General features: G+C 38.8%; 1 protein-coding gene across 1 annotated transcript; it reads left to right on the top strand.

The window, feature by feature from the left end:
- The first annotated feature begins 1,332 nt into the window (after positions 1-1,332).
- si:zfos-943e10.1 (GRAM domain-containing protein 2B) lies at positions 1,333-20,038 on the top strand. Its single transcript, XM_063012510.1, has 12 exons — positions 1,333-1,654; positions 10,830-10,973; positions 11,232-11,292; positions 11,399-11,471; positions 11,811-11,914; positions 12,584-12,682; positions 14,438-14,578; positions 14,689-14,785; positions 14,908-14,988; positions 15,079-15,178; positions 17,079-17,186; positions 17,928-20,038. The coding sequence occupies exons 1-12, from the start codon at positions 1,563-1,565 to the stop codon at positions 17,941-17,943; spliced, it is 1,116 nt and encodes a 371-aa protein (XP_062868580.1). The 5' UTR covers positions 1,333-1,562; the 3' UTR covers positions 17,944-20,038.
- Positions 20,039-20,483: the final 445 nt, after the last annotated feature.

Raw genomic sequence — 20,483 nt, forward strand, 5'->3', positions numbered from 1 at the left:
TACTCATTGTTGTGGTAATTGTATTGCTTCTAGAAACTTTTTTGCTGGCTTTCCTCATATTTATATCAGACATTCCAATGTTTCATGCATATCTATGGAGTTCTGTCTTTGTAAACATATCAGGTTCAATAATGGGCAGACAGTGTGTCTGCATGTATGTTGGTGTTGTTGGACATTTCTTATTAACTGGTTGTTTGTTGGGATTAAGTGCCCAAAATTACAATGAAGCTGTAAATTCCTGAACATTGAAGGTGTGAATTCCTTATTCTATCTATTTCTTCATCTGCTCCCGTTAGGGGTCGCCGGCGTGATCCGCCTTATTGATTTCGCAGCCGGACGCCCTTCCTGACACAACCCTCCCTATTTATCTGGGCTTGAGACCGGCACTACAATGCACTGGTTTATGCCAGTACCTAAAGGACAATTCAGTGTCTCCAATTAGCCTGGCTGTATGTTTTTATACTGTGGGAGGAAACCGGAGCTCCCGGAGGAAACACACACAGACACGGGGAGAACATGCAAACTCCGCACAGAAAGGACCCGGACCGGACCGGACCACCCCGCCTGGGGATCGAACCGAGGACCTTCTTGCTGTGAGGCAACAGTGCTACCCACTTAGCCACCGTGCCGCCCTGTAAATTCCTAATCTGGGTGGCACTGGAATCCTGACCATGGATAGTAAAAGAAGAGATATTACAAATAAATATTACAAATAATCATGTTACTTTATGGCCCAGACGTGCATATATTACTTTTCTGCACAAGATGTGACAGTGAACGTGTATTTGTCGTCTCCATTTTAAGTATAACTGAATATAACCGTCCATAAGTTCTCCTGAACTTCCAATGTGACGTAGTTCATGTGATATAACACGATGCACAAGTTCTCACAAGTTTAGTTCAAAACAAGACACTCCGTATGTGGACATGTGAGTAAAAACACAGTATTACAATAATATTTAATCATCACAAACACCAGCCTACAAACAGATCCTACAGTCAGCCATGTGCTGCAGCCACAGCCCACATGTCTACCCGTCAGTCTCCATAAAAGGAAGTGGGTGGAGCTAAAACGTCGAGTGGTGCGCGTCCATTGGAAGCTGCTCTTGACATGCGATTTTTTTTTTTACCTACGCTGTCTCTGATTGGCTAGAAACACTTGGTCCGATATTGTCTCATTAATTTGCATAAAGGTAGGCGGTGCCTGTTTTCCTGTTAACTGCCGCCTCACTTTCTGAAAGAAAGTCACGCCACCTGATTCCCGATTGGCTCATGATGCAGTCTTAGTGTCATGATTGGTTGTTGGCTTACCACCTCTGTTTTAGGATTGGCTGGTAGCACGTGGGTTATCAAAACGATTCTGATTGGAGAGCGTTCGGAGCGAGGTCGAGTCACTAGCCAATCAGCGCAGGAAGTGGGGCGGGACGATAATCCTGAGTAGAAATAGCGTATATCGGAGTAAATGGCATAACGGTTACATAGGATCCATAAGCGGCGGATTGAGAAACCTGGATAGAGGGTCTATTCGGGGTGTTAGAAATTAATACCGGTCGCTAGAAAGGATGCTTGAGAATAAAAAGGAAAGACTGAAGACATTTCTAAGAAAAATCGACGAGAAAGCAATTTACGGAATCAAGCATTTGATGAAGGAAAGGTGAGTCCGTTAGCTAACGGCTAGCTGGCATCGCTAGCACCGGCCAACCGTTTTATTCAATGATGCATTCAAGATAGTAATAATTGTGTGTACATATATGTTTTCAATGAAAGTGTATCTCGTACAATACTCGTAATACGTTCCTATTTGTTATATTATCTTTAAACGTCTGCTGTCATTTCATATAAAGTGTGTTATGCCTTGATTAATTTAATCACCTTTAAGTTTGAGTTGAAATTATAATTATTATTCGATAATATTTGCTTGTATCGATACCAGCTGATTCTGATTATTATTATTATTATTATTATTTTAGTTTCTTATTAGATTTTGTGCTCCAATTTGTTACATTTATATTCATGCATAGTGCATCTTTTTACATTTCAACGTCAAATAGATATAAAATGCAGTACAGTAATTTAAAGGAAATCGTTTTATTTATCTGTATAACATTATAATACACACAGTCTATTATTACATGGGTGGTGCAACTGAAGATGCAGTGACCTGTCTTTGGGATGTGTGTACAAAGGGTGGAAAGTATTAAAGCCCTTAACTATATGTTAATATATGCAAGGTAATATATATTAATCCCAGAGGGAAAGTCAAGTATTACAACAGCTCAAGGTACAATAGAAAAAAGTATTAAGTAAATAAAAGACTCAGTTAAAAATTATTAATTAAATAGGCTCAAGGTGCATAAGAAATATTAAGTAAATATTGCAGTACAATGTTGGTAAGTAATAAATATATATGCAATAAGTAATATAATAGAAAAATTACAAAAGTGTCTTGGCATTAAGTGTCCAGAGATGTGCAATGACAAAAACATTTGTTGGTTTCCTCAAATTTATAAAATAATCCATTTATATCAGACATTCCAGTGTTGCATGCATATCTATATAGCTTTGTCTTTATAAACATATCAGACTTAATATGGGCAGACAGTGGGTCTGCATGTGTGTTGGTATTGTTGGACATTTCTTAGTTATTGGTTCCTGGGATTAAGTGCACAAAATTACAATGAAGCTGTAAATTCCTGAGCATTAAAGGTGTGAATTCCTAAGTAAGGGTGTTCAGCTTTTGTCTTCTGCTTCCCATGTGATTGCATTGCTTAGTGGGCTGATTGTTCACATGCAAATAGGCCATCCACCCTGTCTATGTAACTAATTAAATTACTAGATAACATTGCATAATGAATTTAATTCCTTGCAAGAGTTTAAATCAACCGCTGTATATTTGTCTGTATACACAAACACTTACTGTATTTTCGTATCCAGTGGTTGGCGTTCTATTTTTATACCCACTGGGTGTAGGTCAGTTGTAGTTGGTGTGTCAAGAGAAGTCGTGTAACAATTGGCAGTGCATGGAAAAACAGCTGACCATCTAATATTTCTACAACACATGCTTTCCATAGGCCCCAGTGGAAGTATGTGGCATCAGGTGGGTGTCTGTCAGGATCCTGTGCAGGGAGTTTGTGACTGTGTGAACTTCAAATTGGAAATTGGCTTTGGTCTTAATCCCAAAGAAATCCGAATTAAAGTGTTGAAGCAGTTGTTGCATTGATAGGCTGTGCTAGCGACAGTATAAACTTATATATATATATATATAGTACAGAGACCACACTGGAGCAGACGTAATTACATGTGTAACAACATACAAAATTACAGGGCTTTGGGCCACACATGCCTCACATTGCTTCATAGACTCAGTAACATGTTCATGATTTCTCTGACCTAAATTGAACCAAAACAGAAAGTTAAAGTTTGTGACCGTTTGCCTTATTGCACATAGGAATTTATATATATTTAAAAAGCTTGACAGCATAGACACTTTTATTTTGTTTTACTACTTTGAAGCTAGTTGATTTTGAGAGCTATTGCTTTTGCATGTACGTGTGTAATTCTGTTATGTTGACTCATTAAAGGTGTGATAGTTTACTGGTATGGCTGGTATACCTTGATGAGAAGCTTTCAAGTATTTACTGTAAAGCTGCTGTAAAGTGTATTGATAATGGCATTACTGATGTATGTTTGCCCTAAACATGCTGTAGATCAGTTACTTTCTAAAGCAATGAGAATTAATCAAGGCCTTTAATTAAACTATAATAATGCAATTTGTCAGTAAGGGTGTGATAATATATTGGTTATATATTGAACAGCAGACATATACCAATTTTCTTTCCAAATCATTTACATTTATGGCTTTGATTCAGAGCTACTTACAGTTCTTAGCCATTGAATGTTTAGAGCCTTGTTTAGGGGCCCAATAGTGGCGATGGGGCTTGAACCAGTGACCTTCTGATTACTAGTCAGTTTCCTAAATCAGGTACAGAAGCTCTACAAGTAGGTCAAAACCGTGAATTGTATCAGAAAATTATATCTGATCTGATGTTGTTTAAATATTTAATGTCAATATCCTAAAGTTTGTGTACCAGGTGGGTTCCCTAAATATACAGTCACATTATGGAAACCCATAATAATAAAAAGTCAGCATTTACAAAAATACTTAAATCTAATCATTTACTTTTATTAAGCTATTTAGTTATATAGTTAGTTATAAAAGTCATAACACTGTGTAAGTCGTTATATATTTGGTCCTACTGGACTCAAAAAATCATGATTTATGGGCTGTCAGTTGTATAGTTGACTGCCCATGCCGTTCAACCCCTATATATAGCTGTTTCAGGATCATGTGAGTGTTGGGTGGGAATTCCAGACATCACATTGCTGTCTGTCTTGACCAGTTGGATGAATGGTCTCCTCTGTATTGAAAGTCAGCTAGAGGAAATCAGCATGATGCATCAGGCCACAAACTTACACCAACCTCCCTTCTACTGAGGGGCCGGACATTGGTCACAAGTGGTTCCTTGTTGTGTGGCATGAGTCTGATTTGACCAATTCGATGGGTTAAAAGTCAGTCCACCACATAAGGGTTGCTTGTTTGCTCATGGGGTTGTGGTAAAAACAAGGGTGGTTCTTTAACACTTGAAGTTTTTCAACTGACACGCATGTTTAATTACATGTCGTTGAGTATTTACTTTTATATTATTGCTGTGGTCCACATTCTCACGCTCCTTTACCTTCCTCTTCTCCTCCTGCCTGGCGGCTCATCCTTCTGCACATGCCCAGACCATCTCGATCCCAATATAAATCAGCCAAACCTTGCACTCAAAACATTGACTATTTTTATGCTAATATGGCATGAATTTACAAACATTATCATGCTGTAATTTATTCTGGTTTCTTTGTTCAGACCAGCTGTAGTCACACCTTAATTGTGCTATTTGCAAAGGAGGAGATGCCAGGCTTACTTAACTCTCAAGAGGCTTATGTAACATTACCAGGAAAGACCTTGAGAAAGATTGATTATATCCTGGACTGGTTTTATCGGCAGAGGTGTGATCCAGTTTAAAAGTGATATTACCTACTTGCTTTATTGTACTACTATTCATAAATATGAAGGTAGTTTGTAGTGGTATATGTTTGTTGTTTACACTGGTTTGAATATCCTGACTTTGGTATCTATCTAAGCCCGGATTTGCCTTGGAGAGGTACCAAAGTCATTTTGAGATGAAATGAATGAACATCTGAATTGTACATGTAAGAAGTTTTACTAGCAGATAGATTCGTTTTTTTCTCTTACTTGGAATTTATGTTAATTGGGTTGTATTCGTTAATGCTTATTCCACTGCATTTAAGTCTGTGGCTACATTTTAGATACTGTTAGATTTATAGTTTATAGTTTTTGATTTATACCTTTGGATTTATAGTTTACTACTATTGGCTGTGGAGTGTTTTTTTGTTAAACAATATGTCAAGTGTTTGTGCAGTAAATAGAAAGCTAATATGGGAACTACTTTCAGTGCAGTGAACTGCGAGTACGGTTCGTCTTTGTTACTTTATCCACATTTGCCAAGATGCCTTCATTTTACATTTTAGATTGCATAAAGGAATACTAATAAATAACCATGCTTATACCTAGTACATACAGTTGCTTAGTTAAGTAACATGTAGTTTTGTAAACCTAGTGTGTCGCAGCCTTTTGGTCAAAGTGACGCCAATAAATTGAGGAAACAGGAAACAAAAAAACACCATGGCACCTAATTGAGGTAAGAGGTAAGTGAGTGTTAATGTGGGTGAATCTGTCTGCCAGTTAAACACTAAGGATGGATAAGGAAGAGTAGAACTGATGACTGAGAGTAACTATGCCCCACATACGTCATGATTACCCACATAGCCTTACTTAGTTAGGCTGATTGTCACATTTTTTTTGTTTTTTTTAATCAGTAGTCTGAACTCCAGTCATTGCCTCATCATGAAGGCATAGTACAGTCTGTATCACAGAACAATTCCAAACACAACTCAGTTTAGGCAGTTGTGAGGAATTAGTGTTTTCCAAGCCCCCCAACCTGGTTTAGCTTTTTGTTTGTTTACTCTTTGAGATTACAGGGGACTTTGTGGCATTGTCCTATACCTAACAAAGGTTGCCCTGACCTTTATCAGATCCTTTGTGAGCCTCTTATTGTCTTCTTTTTCTTTGGTCAGACGCTCTTTACATTCTTCCGCTTTGCTTTGTTTGGTTCCTACATGAAAATGCGCAAGGGCACTGCGTCGTTTTCCACCACCCACAGATCCTTGCACAGACTCCCTGTTTCCAAGGAAACTGCACAGTTGGAGACTAGTATGGCATTCTGGGTAAAATCTGCTATGTCCCTGCAGTTCTCATGCTCTTTAGAAGCTGATAGTAGCCGCTATAAAAAGGACCTTTAGACCCGATGGTTTGCCTTCACACTGGATTGTTACTCAACAGATATAGATAGGGCTGTGTCTTTAGTCCAGACTGTAACAGAGGAAGGACTAGCAAGATCCGCTGGTCATGGAAAGCGAAAAGAACCTTAGACGGTTGGAAAGAGCCGACGCTGTTGAGGAGGAGGAAGTGGGGAGGTATGGAGGATTCTGTTTGGTTTTCACGAGGTCTTGTTAAGTCGTTTCAAGCAATTGATGAGGGACAGCTGGTAGATGGCTGTTGTCAGAAACTTGTCACTTGAGTTTTAAGATATTGTACTATTAGCAGTGTGCAGTTTATGAGGATTTTGTGGTTGAACTCCCTTAACAAATCAGTGTCTGTATTTTCTAGTTTCTATAAATCCAGTAAGTAGGTTAATTACATAATGATGAAACCATTACCGAAATCTAAAATGATTAATCTGATGGTTGCATATTGGTGGAAATCACAACAGACCTGTTTGCACATTCAAACCTTGTTGTGTCTGATATTTATTTTTGTAGTTAAAAGCACAAGGCTAATATAGCTGAGGTGTAATGGAAGTCTAAATCAACCACGTATGTGCAAACACTTCATATTCTAAAATAGCGTTTAGGTTTTAATTAGAATTTATGATGTTAGATTAATATCTACACATCTTCCACCTGTCCAGGGGGAATAATTAGAATAATAACAAATTGTGTTTACTAACATGATCGGTTTTTAGCTGGGTGTTTTGCTAGAACAGGATGTGACAGTGTCCTTTTACAAATTTTGAATCTCAATTCAAATTAGTTTTCCTTTAACATACAGCTTTATTTAGTCCTGGAATCAAGCCATTATATGGTGCTGGCTATCAATATTTGTTTGCATTGGGTTACCACCAAAGTAGTGTTTAGCATGCACTTCCTGGTTTATCCTGTTGTTTTTGCAAGAAGATTTGTATTTTCAGAGTAATAAAAGCACTATGTGTTTTCCTGTGAACTGAAAGTTTTGCTGTGTGGCAAAGCTGGTGTTTCCTGATCACCCACAATGAAATCTTTCTTACTCGTTTCCGATCACACATCCCACAGTTCTGGACAAACTGAGACAGAAAAAAACAAGACATGCGAAACTGTACAATATTAGTTTGATGTTTTGCCAGGACATTGTGGAAATGTCAAAGATCTCCTCACATATCCAACTTCATCCTTCCAGCAGGGTACATAACAAGTCAGGGTTTCTGGTGTGTCGCAGTGTGCATTTGTAATCAGATCTTTGGTGTACTCTGTACTTGTGGTTATGGTTTTGCTATTGATATGACTGGGCAAGAGAGCTGACGAGTTCTTCTCATACCCGTTTCTGATCATTAACAGCAGTCTGTTCTTTAAAGTTCTTCCTCAGCTCTAATCATAAGTTAAGAAAGGAGTGCTACAACATGTTAAAGTATAAAAAGTCCATGTTCTCTCGAGGCATTGTCATTTCTTGATATACTTATTTGATATACTCAAATATCTTTTTTTACAAGCGGTAAATTGTTTTATGAGCCTAGATAGAGTATCTCTTAGTTATTTGTTTTGACATGAGATGTTCTCCCAGCCAGCTCTTCTTACCAGAGCTGTTAAGAGCATGGTGTCAGCTCATGAGGTTCTCAGCTGTTTAGTCCCCCCAGGCATCAATCTGCTTCTGTCCTTACATCAGGAACCTTTCATCAGCCATGACCCTAAGCACTTTATCTCACCAAGTCTACATTTAGGCTTTAGGCTAATCTTTTGCTGTCACTTAAGTGGGCACAGGCACCCACACATTTTGGAAATCCCTGGATGGAAAATAACACACACTAGTCCTTTTAAGGTCTAGCAAACACACAACTGACATTATCAGACATTATCAAATTCGACCATCTAGACACTAGCAGAGGGCTAACAAGCTACCACTTCCTCTAAAAATTACCAATAAGTATTCTAACATTTTAGTGTTCGTATAATAGTTCAATTTCTCAATTACATGTGTAGAATATTCTCTATCAGCAATGTACCTGACCAGAACTTTTAGCATAATTTTGGAAATACTCACTCGTGTAATTATAATATTTACTCATAACTGCAATTCATGAAGTCTTGTCACTGTAAGCATGACAGTAATTAAACAGTACATGTACACCTACATTTCTGAATATTACCTTAAGCTTTTACTCAAAAGAACCATTTGATTAAGCAGCTGATTATTCAAAGAAACCAAAGTAGAATGATTGAGTTATAGCCTATATTTACATTTTCAGCATTTAGCAGACGCTTTTATCCAAAGCGACTCACACAATGAGCAATTGAGGGTTAAGGGCCTTGCTCAGGGACCCAACAGTGGCAACTTGGTGGTGGCGGGGCTTGAACCGGCAACCTTCTGTTTACTAGTCCAGTACCTTAACCACTGAGCTATCACTGGCCCCGATTTCTCACTAAACGTTAATCTACAATACTAATTTGAAAATGTTGAATTCATTTTGTTAATTAAAAAGCACACTTATTAAGACTTACAAGCTGTAATTGAAACTCATATCCACAGAACTTCCAGTTGTTCTAGGGCCAGAATGACTTTTTTGCAATTTGGTATTAATGTTTACACGTTTTGGTTAATCCTTTTGTTTTGTAAACCGGTTAGCTAGGCTGTGTGACGTCACTGGATGAGGTTCGAGAAGTTTTGTGGGCATGTGTTTTACGGAAAATATGTTGGGTGTGACAGTTGTATCACATCTTACTAAATGTTGAAGATGCAAAACTAGCTTTTAGTCCAAAAGTAAAGACGCAAGCGTCTGACTTACAACCTGTCTAGGCCGATCAACTACATTCGGGTGTAAGTGGGAAAATGATCAAAATTATTTTCACTAAATTATTTCCTTGAAGGAAATGACAATAAAAAGCCTGTATTACAAAACGACACAGTAGCGTCGTGATGTAGGAGCAGGAGACGGGACCATTCACACCATTCGCCCACCTGATTTGGATCTTCTAAAAGGAGTAGCAGTAGGATGCACAGGAAGCTGATGCTTACTCCTACTTTTTCCTTGGTCTTAGTAATTTTCTTCTCTGAGGGCTTCAGGGGAGAGCTAGTCTATCATTAGGTACTGCTACTCCACCCTGAGACTAAATCAGTGCTTTTCTTTTTAAAGTCTGCACATAATCCAGAGTAATGATTTATTATTTTCATGATTGCTGTATTATTATAATTCAGAACCGATTAGAGCTATAAGTTTCATTTACATTTTCCTGTTTCAAATTTAGTATAGGAGGAAGTGTAACAGAATTGGGCAGTACTGATTCAAACAGGTTTATACCCGTTTGCTTGCTTTATTATGTGCTTTTTTTTTAGTGGTGTTACATTTCATCACGCGATGAGGTGTCACACCTTTCAGGCTGGGGACCCACCTCTTTTAAGAATGTGTATTTACTAAGAGGAACTTGCTTTCATTAAGCAGTTGTGCTGTAACAGGACTGTAGGAGCATTATTTCTTTTACTAGCCCTGACCTGGTTTACTATTCGGAAGAATATATTAAGATGTTTGGAGTTAAACTGTGATGGATTAACACCAGACTTTTGCTGGCTTGCTGCTTGAAAGGATCGCGGTGCTATGAATAGATCTCTCAGTTTACGATTATCCAAAAGACTTCAGAATCATGTCTACAGGTAAAGATGATTACTGATTACAGAGGTGTTGCATTTTTGGATAGAAGTACTGTAAAAATAGTAAAAAGAGAAAAATACTGCAAAACAGTAGTTTGTGTTCTTTTTCTGCTTGTGTCTTGTTAGATTTAGACTTTAGTGCAATAATGAATTTACACCTCACAACTAAAGTCATTTGGATTTCTGTGAAAGAACAATCCTTGAGGGGTATGCAGTATGGAGTTCCAACAGTTATTCCATAATCATCTATAAGTTACACACTGCAGCTTTAAATAACCAAGTTTAAACAATATTATGACATTCCTGGTATTGGAAGCGAGTGAGTAATATTGGCTTATTTGCCAATATGACGTCTGTTTCTTGTCATCTGGGTCACAGATTTATTGGACTGCGTGCCACGGAAGGGAAAGGGAGCCTTTTGAATGTCATAAAGATATGAGTCTGTGGTGATATGCTTATACGTTAAAGATTGCCTTTTCTTTATAAGGGTCAAATGAATAGCTTTTTAACTTTGTGTCAGGTGAAATGGCCTTGACCAAGGCCACAAAGATAAAATATGCCTTTAATGCTCAGCAGGTCCGGACTAATGCTTTTGTGCTGTAGTTTCTGTTTCACTTACTATTTTACACTTTGTAAAGAAAACAGTCCATCATGACTGCAGTACATTTTCAGTTCTTAACTTAGCAGTTCTCACTTAAAAAAATAAACCAGATTGTTTTTCCCGCTCTAACATGCCACGTCTCCCCTGCAGTTACCCAATGGAGAGCGGGCTTCTCCCCAGATCGAAGAAGGAAAAGTCGAAGAAGGTTGAGCCCAAGAAGGCCCTCAGCCTGGAGGAAGCCCAGCTTGAGCTGCAGCAACAGAGCAAGAGCCAAAGCAGGCTGGTCCTGCCAAGGTAGCCCACCTTCAACTGGAAAATACTTTTGTGTTTATTAGCTGTTTTGTCTTGAGCCACATCTGACATGTTTACTGTGAGTCACCTAATCCTGAAATAAAAGATGAACTTGAAACAGTATTGAGTCTCCCAGTGATGACTGTTGTTAACTAAACAGATCAATAAGTGTGGGCATAGATTGGAATTACAGTTCAGACTGGTGACCTTCTGTGTTCTGTGTTTGTAATTGTGCATTTTTCTTCTTGTTGTCGTCGGCAGGTCTCAGACAATCGGAGGAGACAAACTCCTGGAAAGAAACGACAGCATTAACTCCAGAAGTGTAAGCACATATTGATTAAATCTGATTAAATTGATTAAATCATAACCAAATCTAGACATGATTTAAATTCTTGGTTTTTAAATATATTTTTGTTTTCTTGCCACAGAGCTTCATGAAACACAACAAAACATTCCATAAACTGTTTCCCGACATCCCAGAGAATGAGGATTTATTACACGGTAAGGCTTAAATCATATGACATATCATCGTCATAATTTATATTTACTTTGCCCTGCACCTAATACCTAATCTTTTATTATCAAGATCATAACGACTTTGCTGTCAAGCTATGTTTACTTTTTCCTGTGCGTCCTGTATATTGCTAAGATGACTAATGGTAAAAAGCAGCACTGCTTTGTTCTGTGCTTTGTTTGCTAAGGTGGCGCTGACCTTTAGCTTCATTTTCTGATTCCCAGTGGGCTGATGGGAAGCCTGTAAAATGGTGCCGATGTTAAACACTTATATTGTTATGTAAGGTCTTTCTAACAGTGTGTCCTGTGTGTGTGTTTGTCGTGTAGCATACATCTGCGCCCTGCAGAGAGAGGTGCCTTACCATGGCCGACTCTATATCACAGATAACAACGTGTGCTTTCACTCATCCGTGCTGCTCAAAGCCACCAAGGTAATGTAGGCTTGACCTTGACTGTAAAACTGTCAGTGGTTAAATAATGTGTGTTTTCTCTACAGCAGGTTCACAAAACTTTGCTACAGTAATTAAGCACAAGTTCACCTGAACTGCTGCACTAGCTGGAAATATGTAGTGTTGTATATTCTTAACTAAGCAAGAATCAGCCATTCCTGCAGATCAGGGTTTTGGTTTGACAAATCCCTCTCAACCTTTCTGCACAAACTGTTTTTTACATGTATGAAAGGAGAAGTGTGCTAAGAAACTGAAACACTGTGCTTGTAATACAGTTAGGCTTTTTTGAGAATACACTAAGACTTATTCTTTAGCATTTTTTTAAAATCTCACTTTGTTTTCTTAAATAAATGAAATGTTGATTTTTGACCTGATTGGTGTTCTATGGAAAACATCAACACAAACAACATTTTTACAGCTTTTATCTGAAGTGTTTTGAAACTTCTCCTGAAAAGCCAAGCTTGGTTAAAAAAAAAAGGGAAGTGTGAGTGGAAAAACACTATTTGTGGACTTAATTTTTGGCCAAATGCCATCATGAAACATGATACACTGTGACGTATTAAATGTTAGCAGAATTACAGGATGAATATGCTATGTATTTGCTGAAAGGGAAGACTTGTTATGTAAACCATGTATTTGTTTGGGTTGCAGGTGGTGATTCCCGTGTCTGTTATAAGTGTTATAAAGAAGCAGAATACAGCTCTGCTGGTACCAAATGCCCTGTCCATCCGCACCACCATGGGAGAGAAGGTCAGTTAAGGTGTTAAAACTGCACTTAAGCAGAACCTAATGCTTTTGAAAACATTTTTTATGTAAGGGAAATAAAGAGCTACAGAATGGTTTTAATAAGAATTTGTCACTGCAGTGCTTTTGCCACAATTTTAAGAAAGTGTAAAACTTAAAAGTGAGTTTTACTGAAACATGCTTTTATTGTGCTGTGAAATCATTATTAAAAAGAGAAAGAGGGGGAATAAACTCATCTGCAGTGACCCCTGACATGCGTGAGCAGCCGAAATAACTATAAAACTGTAAAACTATTATTAAATATGTTTAATAATAATAAATGTCCATTTTCATGCCTATTCAGATTGTGTAATAACCTTTTTGTAACTATTACATCAAGTTATTTATTTAATACATATTAGATAATACATTCTTTGAAAGTCCTTGAAGGCCCAGAATTTAATTCCAGTGCTTCTGTATAGACCGTTTCAAATGAATATTCATGAGTCCAGGAAGTGACGTAGATGTTCCTAAGACACTTCCGCTTGGTGGTAAACAGTGCTCAAAACAATAGCGATTGACCACAACTGCTTCGATTCTTTTGCGCTAGTTCAGGTGTGATTTATTTGACAGTATGTCTAAATTTAAGTTAGGACCATGTTGTTCGGTTGGCGGATGTTCCCTCAGGCTAGGTACAAACTTGCTTTATGGTGAACAGATTTCCAAAAGAACGCACAGTGAAACGCTTGGATTGCTGCTGTAAATAGAGACGGCTGGATACCCACCATCAACTCTTATAATACATGTAATATATATTATTTCATAATAAAATATTGTGAACAAATGTACTCAGTTGAACGCTGTTCTCATGGTGTCTTGTCCCTGACGTTTAGCTTAAGTGTATTAAAATACGCAGGCGCTTAATATTTGTATTAATAGAACAGAATAAACTAACATAAGCCTTAAAAAGTTTACATTCCCCTTATAATACTGTGTAAAAGCCATAAACTTGTCACTATGTGGAATTATATTAACAGCTTAATTAGCTGTAATAATTAGCTTAGCTTAATTATTAAATGACACGCAGACCTGTAAAGAAACATGGTTCTACTTTTGTAATACAAAAAGTAAACATACTATTTATGAATTTATTGTGCTTACTGTAAAATATTTCATGTATTTCCAGTTAGGCTATACAAAATCATTTTAGCATTAGCTAACGTTCTAATTCAGATGAGAAGTAATTCACTGTGGTTTGTCATATTTTTATCATATTATAATGGCTCTTAGCTCAACAGACACAAAAGGGGAGATGACACAATAATTATTTTAATAATTAATTGTATGCGTCCAAGCTGCGGTATGCTTTCACTGCCTCTCTGGTGTAAACACACTCCGTTTCAACAAGGTAGTGACACACGGCTGGGTACGTTACCTCAGGCAAACGTTTTATGTTAGCGGAAAAACACGGTCTTCTTAAATTCTCCTCAAAAGGGGGCTGGTAAATATACTTGATGATCTATCATTAATTTCTGCTTATATCGCGTTTGTTCCGCGTTCGGGAGACTCGCAAAATACGAGCTCGTCATGTTGACTGCTGGATGGATGTTTAAAAATGGCGCTACCGGAAAAGCGAAAGGAACAGACATGCGCAGTAGCATTGTTATTGTTTACCTCATTGAAACGGTCTATAAGGGCTGAACTTTAATTCCATAACCGTACAATATTAGTAGTTCAGAATAGCATAGTAAAATGTCCTTGTGCTTGCTCTGTGTATTGCAGTTCTTGTTTGTGTCTCTACGGAATCGTGAAGGATGCCACAACCTGCTGCGCTCCGTCTGCGCAGAGCTGGACAACTGCAGTGCCAACAGCAGCCCACACTTCTCATCTGCTGAGAACAGCTTTGATCAGTGCAAAATGGTGGTGAGTTTATCCATCAGCCTCGTATAGGAATCGGTGACCAGCCTCTTTGTGGTCCTGCTATTGTTTCTCCTGCACATGAGCAAAGTCCGAGCAGCCGTATGTGTTTTCAGAACTCCAGCCAGTCCAGCCTGACTGACGCCTACGAAGAGCTGGATGGACCAGGTTCAGGCCTCGTAATGCAGCCTCCTACCGCTACACTCGATAAAGGTAAGAGTAAGGATGCACATGCACTGTTAGGAGCACAGTAAAATCTTATAATAATCAAATTAAGCATTTTAATACCAATAGTAGATTTTTGAATTAAGTTTCCGTGTGTGTGTGTGTTCTAGGCTCAGTGCCAAATGGAAGTCCTACCACCCTGAGGGCATCTCCTAGAGAGCAGGATGATAGTTCAACAGAGGAGTACTCAAGTAAGACGCGCACACGCACATACATGTACATACACAATATGATATGTTTAATGTACAGTTATTCATCATTGCTGATTTGCATGTGTGTAGGGGGTTCGTGGATGTGGAACATGACAGACAGGGCCAGATCAGTGCTTATCCAAAGACAAGCCACCAACCTCAACATTCTGCTGCTCATCTACCTGTTGCTGTAAGTCGATCTTTAACACCCGACGTTTAATTGATCTCCCTGTGAGGCTGTGTGGGTACAAGGAGGAATGGAATCGTAACACAGCCAACAAACTGTATGAAATCAAGCCACGACTCGACAGGACCCCTATCCGATATCCAGTAAAAAGACACGACCAAACGGTGTTAACGAGATGCCGTATAGGACATTCAGCCTTAACGCACAGACGCCTTCTCTTGGGGGAAGATGCGCCAAGCTGCCAGTACTGTGGATCACAGTTATCAATAAAACATATCCTGACAGAATGCCAAGCCATCAACGATACCAGAAAAATATTTTACAAAGACACTAATTTTGTATAACAATAATTTAATAATAATAATAATAATAATAAGACAATAATTTTGACCTCCCACCAGAAGTATGGAAATCTCATCTGCAGCCGTGTTCAAAACCCTCAAAACATCTTTTCCAGCTGACTCAGAACTGTGCCACATGTTTGGTGTTTTCCATGTTTGTAGATGTGTATTTTATTTATTTTGCTTAGTAAATGTACAATAAAAATATAGAAAATCTAAGCAAAATAAATAAAATACACATTTACTAAGCAAAATAAATAAAATACAGTGTCCTTGGGTGTCATGAAAGGCGCTTTTCAAATGAAATTTTATTATTATTAATATTAAAGACCTCTTCGAACACAATAACAGACAAAAAATCCTGAATTTCTTGAATTACATAAAGATTAAAAGCCAAATATAGAACAGCAATTTTAATTTAACTTAAACTTCTAATGCCATGTGCGTAGCCTAATTGAGCTGGAATGGAAATAAACACAAACAAACAAACAAACAAGAGCGTTAAAGTTGGACCAGCCACAATTCAGCACAGTTCTCTTAAAGAAGGAACATGAGACATAAGGGCTGTAAACAAGATGTCACACAAGATGTTGTAAAAAGGGTCATTACCATACAAGCAAGTGTTTTTGTAGCTTCAGGCTGTTACAACATATTGTTGGATTAAGAAAATTCAAAAGCGTAAAGTCGAAAGTGTCTGATTTGAATATATTTTCACTTGTATTTATACTCTCCAGAGTGTAAACAATAAACAAGCACTAGAAACAACACACACCACCACCATCACTGAGTAGGTGTGAGATGATATGTTGATTTAAACAAAAGCCTGTTTGTCTGATGAGATGTGCAGTTACGAATGGGCGGTCGGACCCTTTACCGATCAGAGTCCGGTGCACTTTTTAAATCTCATTAGAAGCTCGTTACTGTGCCTGGACGGTACTGTGCTACTTACTATTGTGCCCACAGTTATGCATGTTTATTTAACAGCAGCACAGAGTAGGTGCTGTACAGTATGTCTAACAGGACTGGATTTAGTACTTTAAATTGCCTATAGGTGTGAGCGCATGTGTGAGCGAGTGGTGCCCAGGTCATGTTGCTTACCTGCCTTGCAACCCCTCAGAGCTCTGACCAGGATGAAGCAGTTAATGAGAGTAAATAATGATTTTAGTGTCTTAATACCGCGTAACTTTTTTTTTTCCTTGCTGTGTAATGTTTAGTGAATAGAACGAGTGACAGGTGAGTTCGGTATAACTCAAAGAGCAGCATTTAGTCAGGAATTCAGAGCACTTTGATGTGCCCAGGTGGCCGAGACGGCAGATAACACCTTTCCACAGCAGTAACTAACCTAAATTTGGCCGTTCCACAGTGATTAACCCATTTTAACCCTTTTCCCTGAGGCATCGTGACTGACAGCTGGTATGCTGCTTTTCGGGGTTTTTAAAAGTTCAATTTCAAGCGAACAAAATTAAGCTGCATTTACGTTTACGATTGGTGTTGATGGATTGCGTTTGGTTTTACTATGACCGTGTATAACTCTGTATGACTCCGTGTGTTCGGCTCTGCAGTGTGGTGCTGCTCGTGCTGTCCTCTGGTTATATCGGACTGCGCATCGCGGCTCTGGAGGAGCAGCTCGCCTCACTAGGAGCCCTTCCAGAATTCAATCTACACAGCGGGTAAGCGACGCTAGAATGAGAATCAGTGACATCAAGCTCATTTAGACTTATTTTCTCATGGGTTATTTGGACAAAACGATATAAAAAAATATTTATTTTTAACTATTTTACTATTAAAATAGTATCTTTAAGGTATGCTGGTGGCACATCTGTTATGATAGCTCACTGAATATCAGACATATCTGGCTATTATTGGCTATGATTGGGGAGAGGGGGGTGTTTGGGATGGCTGGCCAAAGACCAAGGATGGATTGGCGCCCTGTCCGAGGAGTACTTCTAAGTACTTCCGAGGAGTACTGCCTAAAACTTCTTTCCCCGTGCTAAAATCATAACAGTAACGCACGGCCTCTCGTGGCTTATTGCTTTTATAAAACGGCGGTCAACATAAAATATAATAAATACAACAATGTTTAATTCATAAATGTATTTATCGTGTATAAACTTACAATAAAGCATTCTTCCGCGACGCAAAATAGTTCGATTAACAGTGTTGCTAGGCAACATGAGGGCGAAAATAACATTAATTTTTTCTATTCAGTGGCGTATTAATCTGGAATGATGTGAGGTGGTCATAGGTGTGCGTTTATCGGGGATTTTACAACGGCTTCGAACGCGGCTCAGCCAATCAGATTTTAGGACCGGAACTATCCGTTTTATAATGGATGTTAATAAATCATACTTTCAGCATTTAGATTTTTAAAATACATAATATTGAAACACGTCTTTGCTCAACATTTGCAGGTACAAGGATACATAGAGCTGCTGCTTCTGAAAGGAGAGATGTGTTTTCTGATGAGCACGAGGAGGAAGGACTGTTCCCGATGATCTACCAAAATGTCAAGTTCACATTTCGGCAGAACTCGCACCCCCTGCAGAGCCAAAGCGTCAGCACTAGGATAGGTGCTCTCAGCAAGAAGAAACCAAAGGGCTCCGCGAGACCGATCGGGCCGGGAGTCCGAACCCTCCCTCCCTCCCTGCTGAACCAAAGACTGGACTCGACTCTGAAGAGCTAGCACTAATCAGAGATGAAAAACAGTCAAGCTAATTATCAGTGTGACCTGGCGTTACACTTTGTGATTAGTTCTTTCGTTTGTTTGTTTTTTACTTTATTGTTCTGATTCTTACTCGAACTCCTCTTGTGAAGATGATTTTTCTCTCTTTTCTAATCGGAGGGTTGCAGTATTACTCCCTGCTTTGGCATGATACACTTTTTAAATGATCACTGCAGGGTGACCAGCCCTGTTCTTTTTTTTTTTTCATACTTCTCGATGTATGCGTGTCATCTATGCACAAATAATCTAGTCAGGTTTTTAAATAGGTGATTTGGCTGCGTACGGCTTTTGCACTGTGCTTGAGGAAGTAGTGAACGCTTATTCCTGATCGAGTGTTAAAAGGAACCTATTATCTTAGCAAGGACACGTAGGCGGCTTTGCATAGACGAAACGGAGAGATAAGACTCCCAACCAGCATTATTTTAAACGTTTGCATGTCTGTGCCAACCGGAAGGTGCATCGTGTTGGGTGAAAATACTGAAGAGACCCCGGAGCAGCCAAATGAGAAAAATACTTGATCCACATTTCAAAGAAATAACCCATGGTCCAATATATGCATGGATTTGTTTGTTAGTGTGTTTGTTATTTAAGGTGGATGCTTGACACGAGGCGTGTAAATGGCTATACATTACTGTATAATGAGACTTGAAGTGAAATCTGCACCTTATCGTGTACAGACTGTATAGTCGGAGGCCGAGTCTGTTGTTATTTATTCTGGAGGTTTAGGCTGTCGTTTAACTGCGTAATTTATATACAGCTGCTGTTTTGCACAGTCCTATACCCAGAAATGTGTTCTATCTAGCTGAAGGATTCATTGGTAAGACCAGTATGCGGAGATCAGGGATAAAACATCCTTGCCTGGTTCTAGAACTTGGTGGACTTGGGGGTAATGGAAGGGGAGTGGGGCGGCCCTCTATGTCCCTGGAGGATGGAGGAAAAAGTCTAAAAAACCTTCTGGAAACATTCATTCATGTACCGGATTAAACTGAATAGGACTTTTTGTACAGGTATCTTGGGCTGGTGTAGGTAAAATATTTGCAAAGTGCTACAGCTATGATATTGGTGTTCAATTTGAAGGACCTGCACAACCGATACACAAGGCAGCCGACTTGTAGTTTAAATAAAATAAGATCAGCAATAGACGGTGCTTTAGGGCCTTCAACTCAGGGTCAGGATTGTCTCAATAATGTGCTGTGTGTTTCTACATCAGCTACACTGTTGTTTCTTAACACCAGGTTAGGAAATGTCATGGGAAGTGTTTGTGTATTTTCCCAGCTGTCACAGCTCACCAAGGGCTTAAACATCAGCTTCTACTTGTGAGTAAGGTGTGCTTCAGCTGGGAAACACATTTGCCTTTCTTATTACCCTGCATTTTTACTCTGACCTTCTTCTGCTGCTGCTTCTGTGTAACTCAGAAAATGCTGGCTTTATTGCAAACGTGAAGGCCTGTAAGACCTGGACCCGTAGCGGTATGATTGTCTCCTGTTCACCGTCCACAGTGGCTTTCTGATTCACCATGCACTGTGGGTGAATACGGAAGCAGTATTGCACACAGACTCAGAGACTATAACATTACAACGTCAGTAACTTGATTCCCTTTAACCACCGCGGTGCACGAGGGCAGACAGAGTGTATCACTTCTGTTTGCACTATTGAAGGGTTTGTAAATATTTTTTTTTTGTATTAATATTGCTTTAAAGATTCTTCTCTGATTTATTTATTGAATTCTGTGTAACCCAGTCGTCTCTGTGAGACTGACTTCAGCATTGTTTGAATAAATCAAATGATGGTTGGAACGTACACATTGTTTGTTTGTGTTTTATAAACCTTATTTTATCTTGATAGTTGAAATGTTTTGGTATTTTTGCTTAGCGCATGAGGACAAATGCATACCAACAAGCAATTTAAAGCTGCAAATTCACCTACCAGCATGTATTTGAGAGGTGGGAGCAAATAAAAAGTGGAGTACCTGGAAGAAGCTTTAAAGAACATACAAAACAACTAACAGAGATTGAAACACAAATCCCTAAGATCCAAGTTTTCAGTAAAACTTGATTGTGATCTGTTATATTACTGTATTTTGATCAAAGTCACAGTGGGTCCAGAGCCTAAACATTTTTGAGAGGTGGAAGGAGGCCACAGTTCCCAGACATTTACATTTTCGGCGTTTAGCAGACACTTTTATCCAAAGTGACTTACAATACAGTTACAGTATATAGTCTGAGCAATTGAGGGTTAAGGGCCT

Source organism: Trichomycterus rosablanca, chromosome 17, assembly GCF_030014385.1.
Source record: "Trichomycterus rosablanca isolate fTriRos1 chromosome 17, fTriRos1.hap1, whole genome shotgun sequence".
NCBI lineage: Eukaryota > Metazoa > Chordata > Actinopteri > Siluriformes > Trichomycteridae > Trichomycterus > Trichomycterus rosablanca.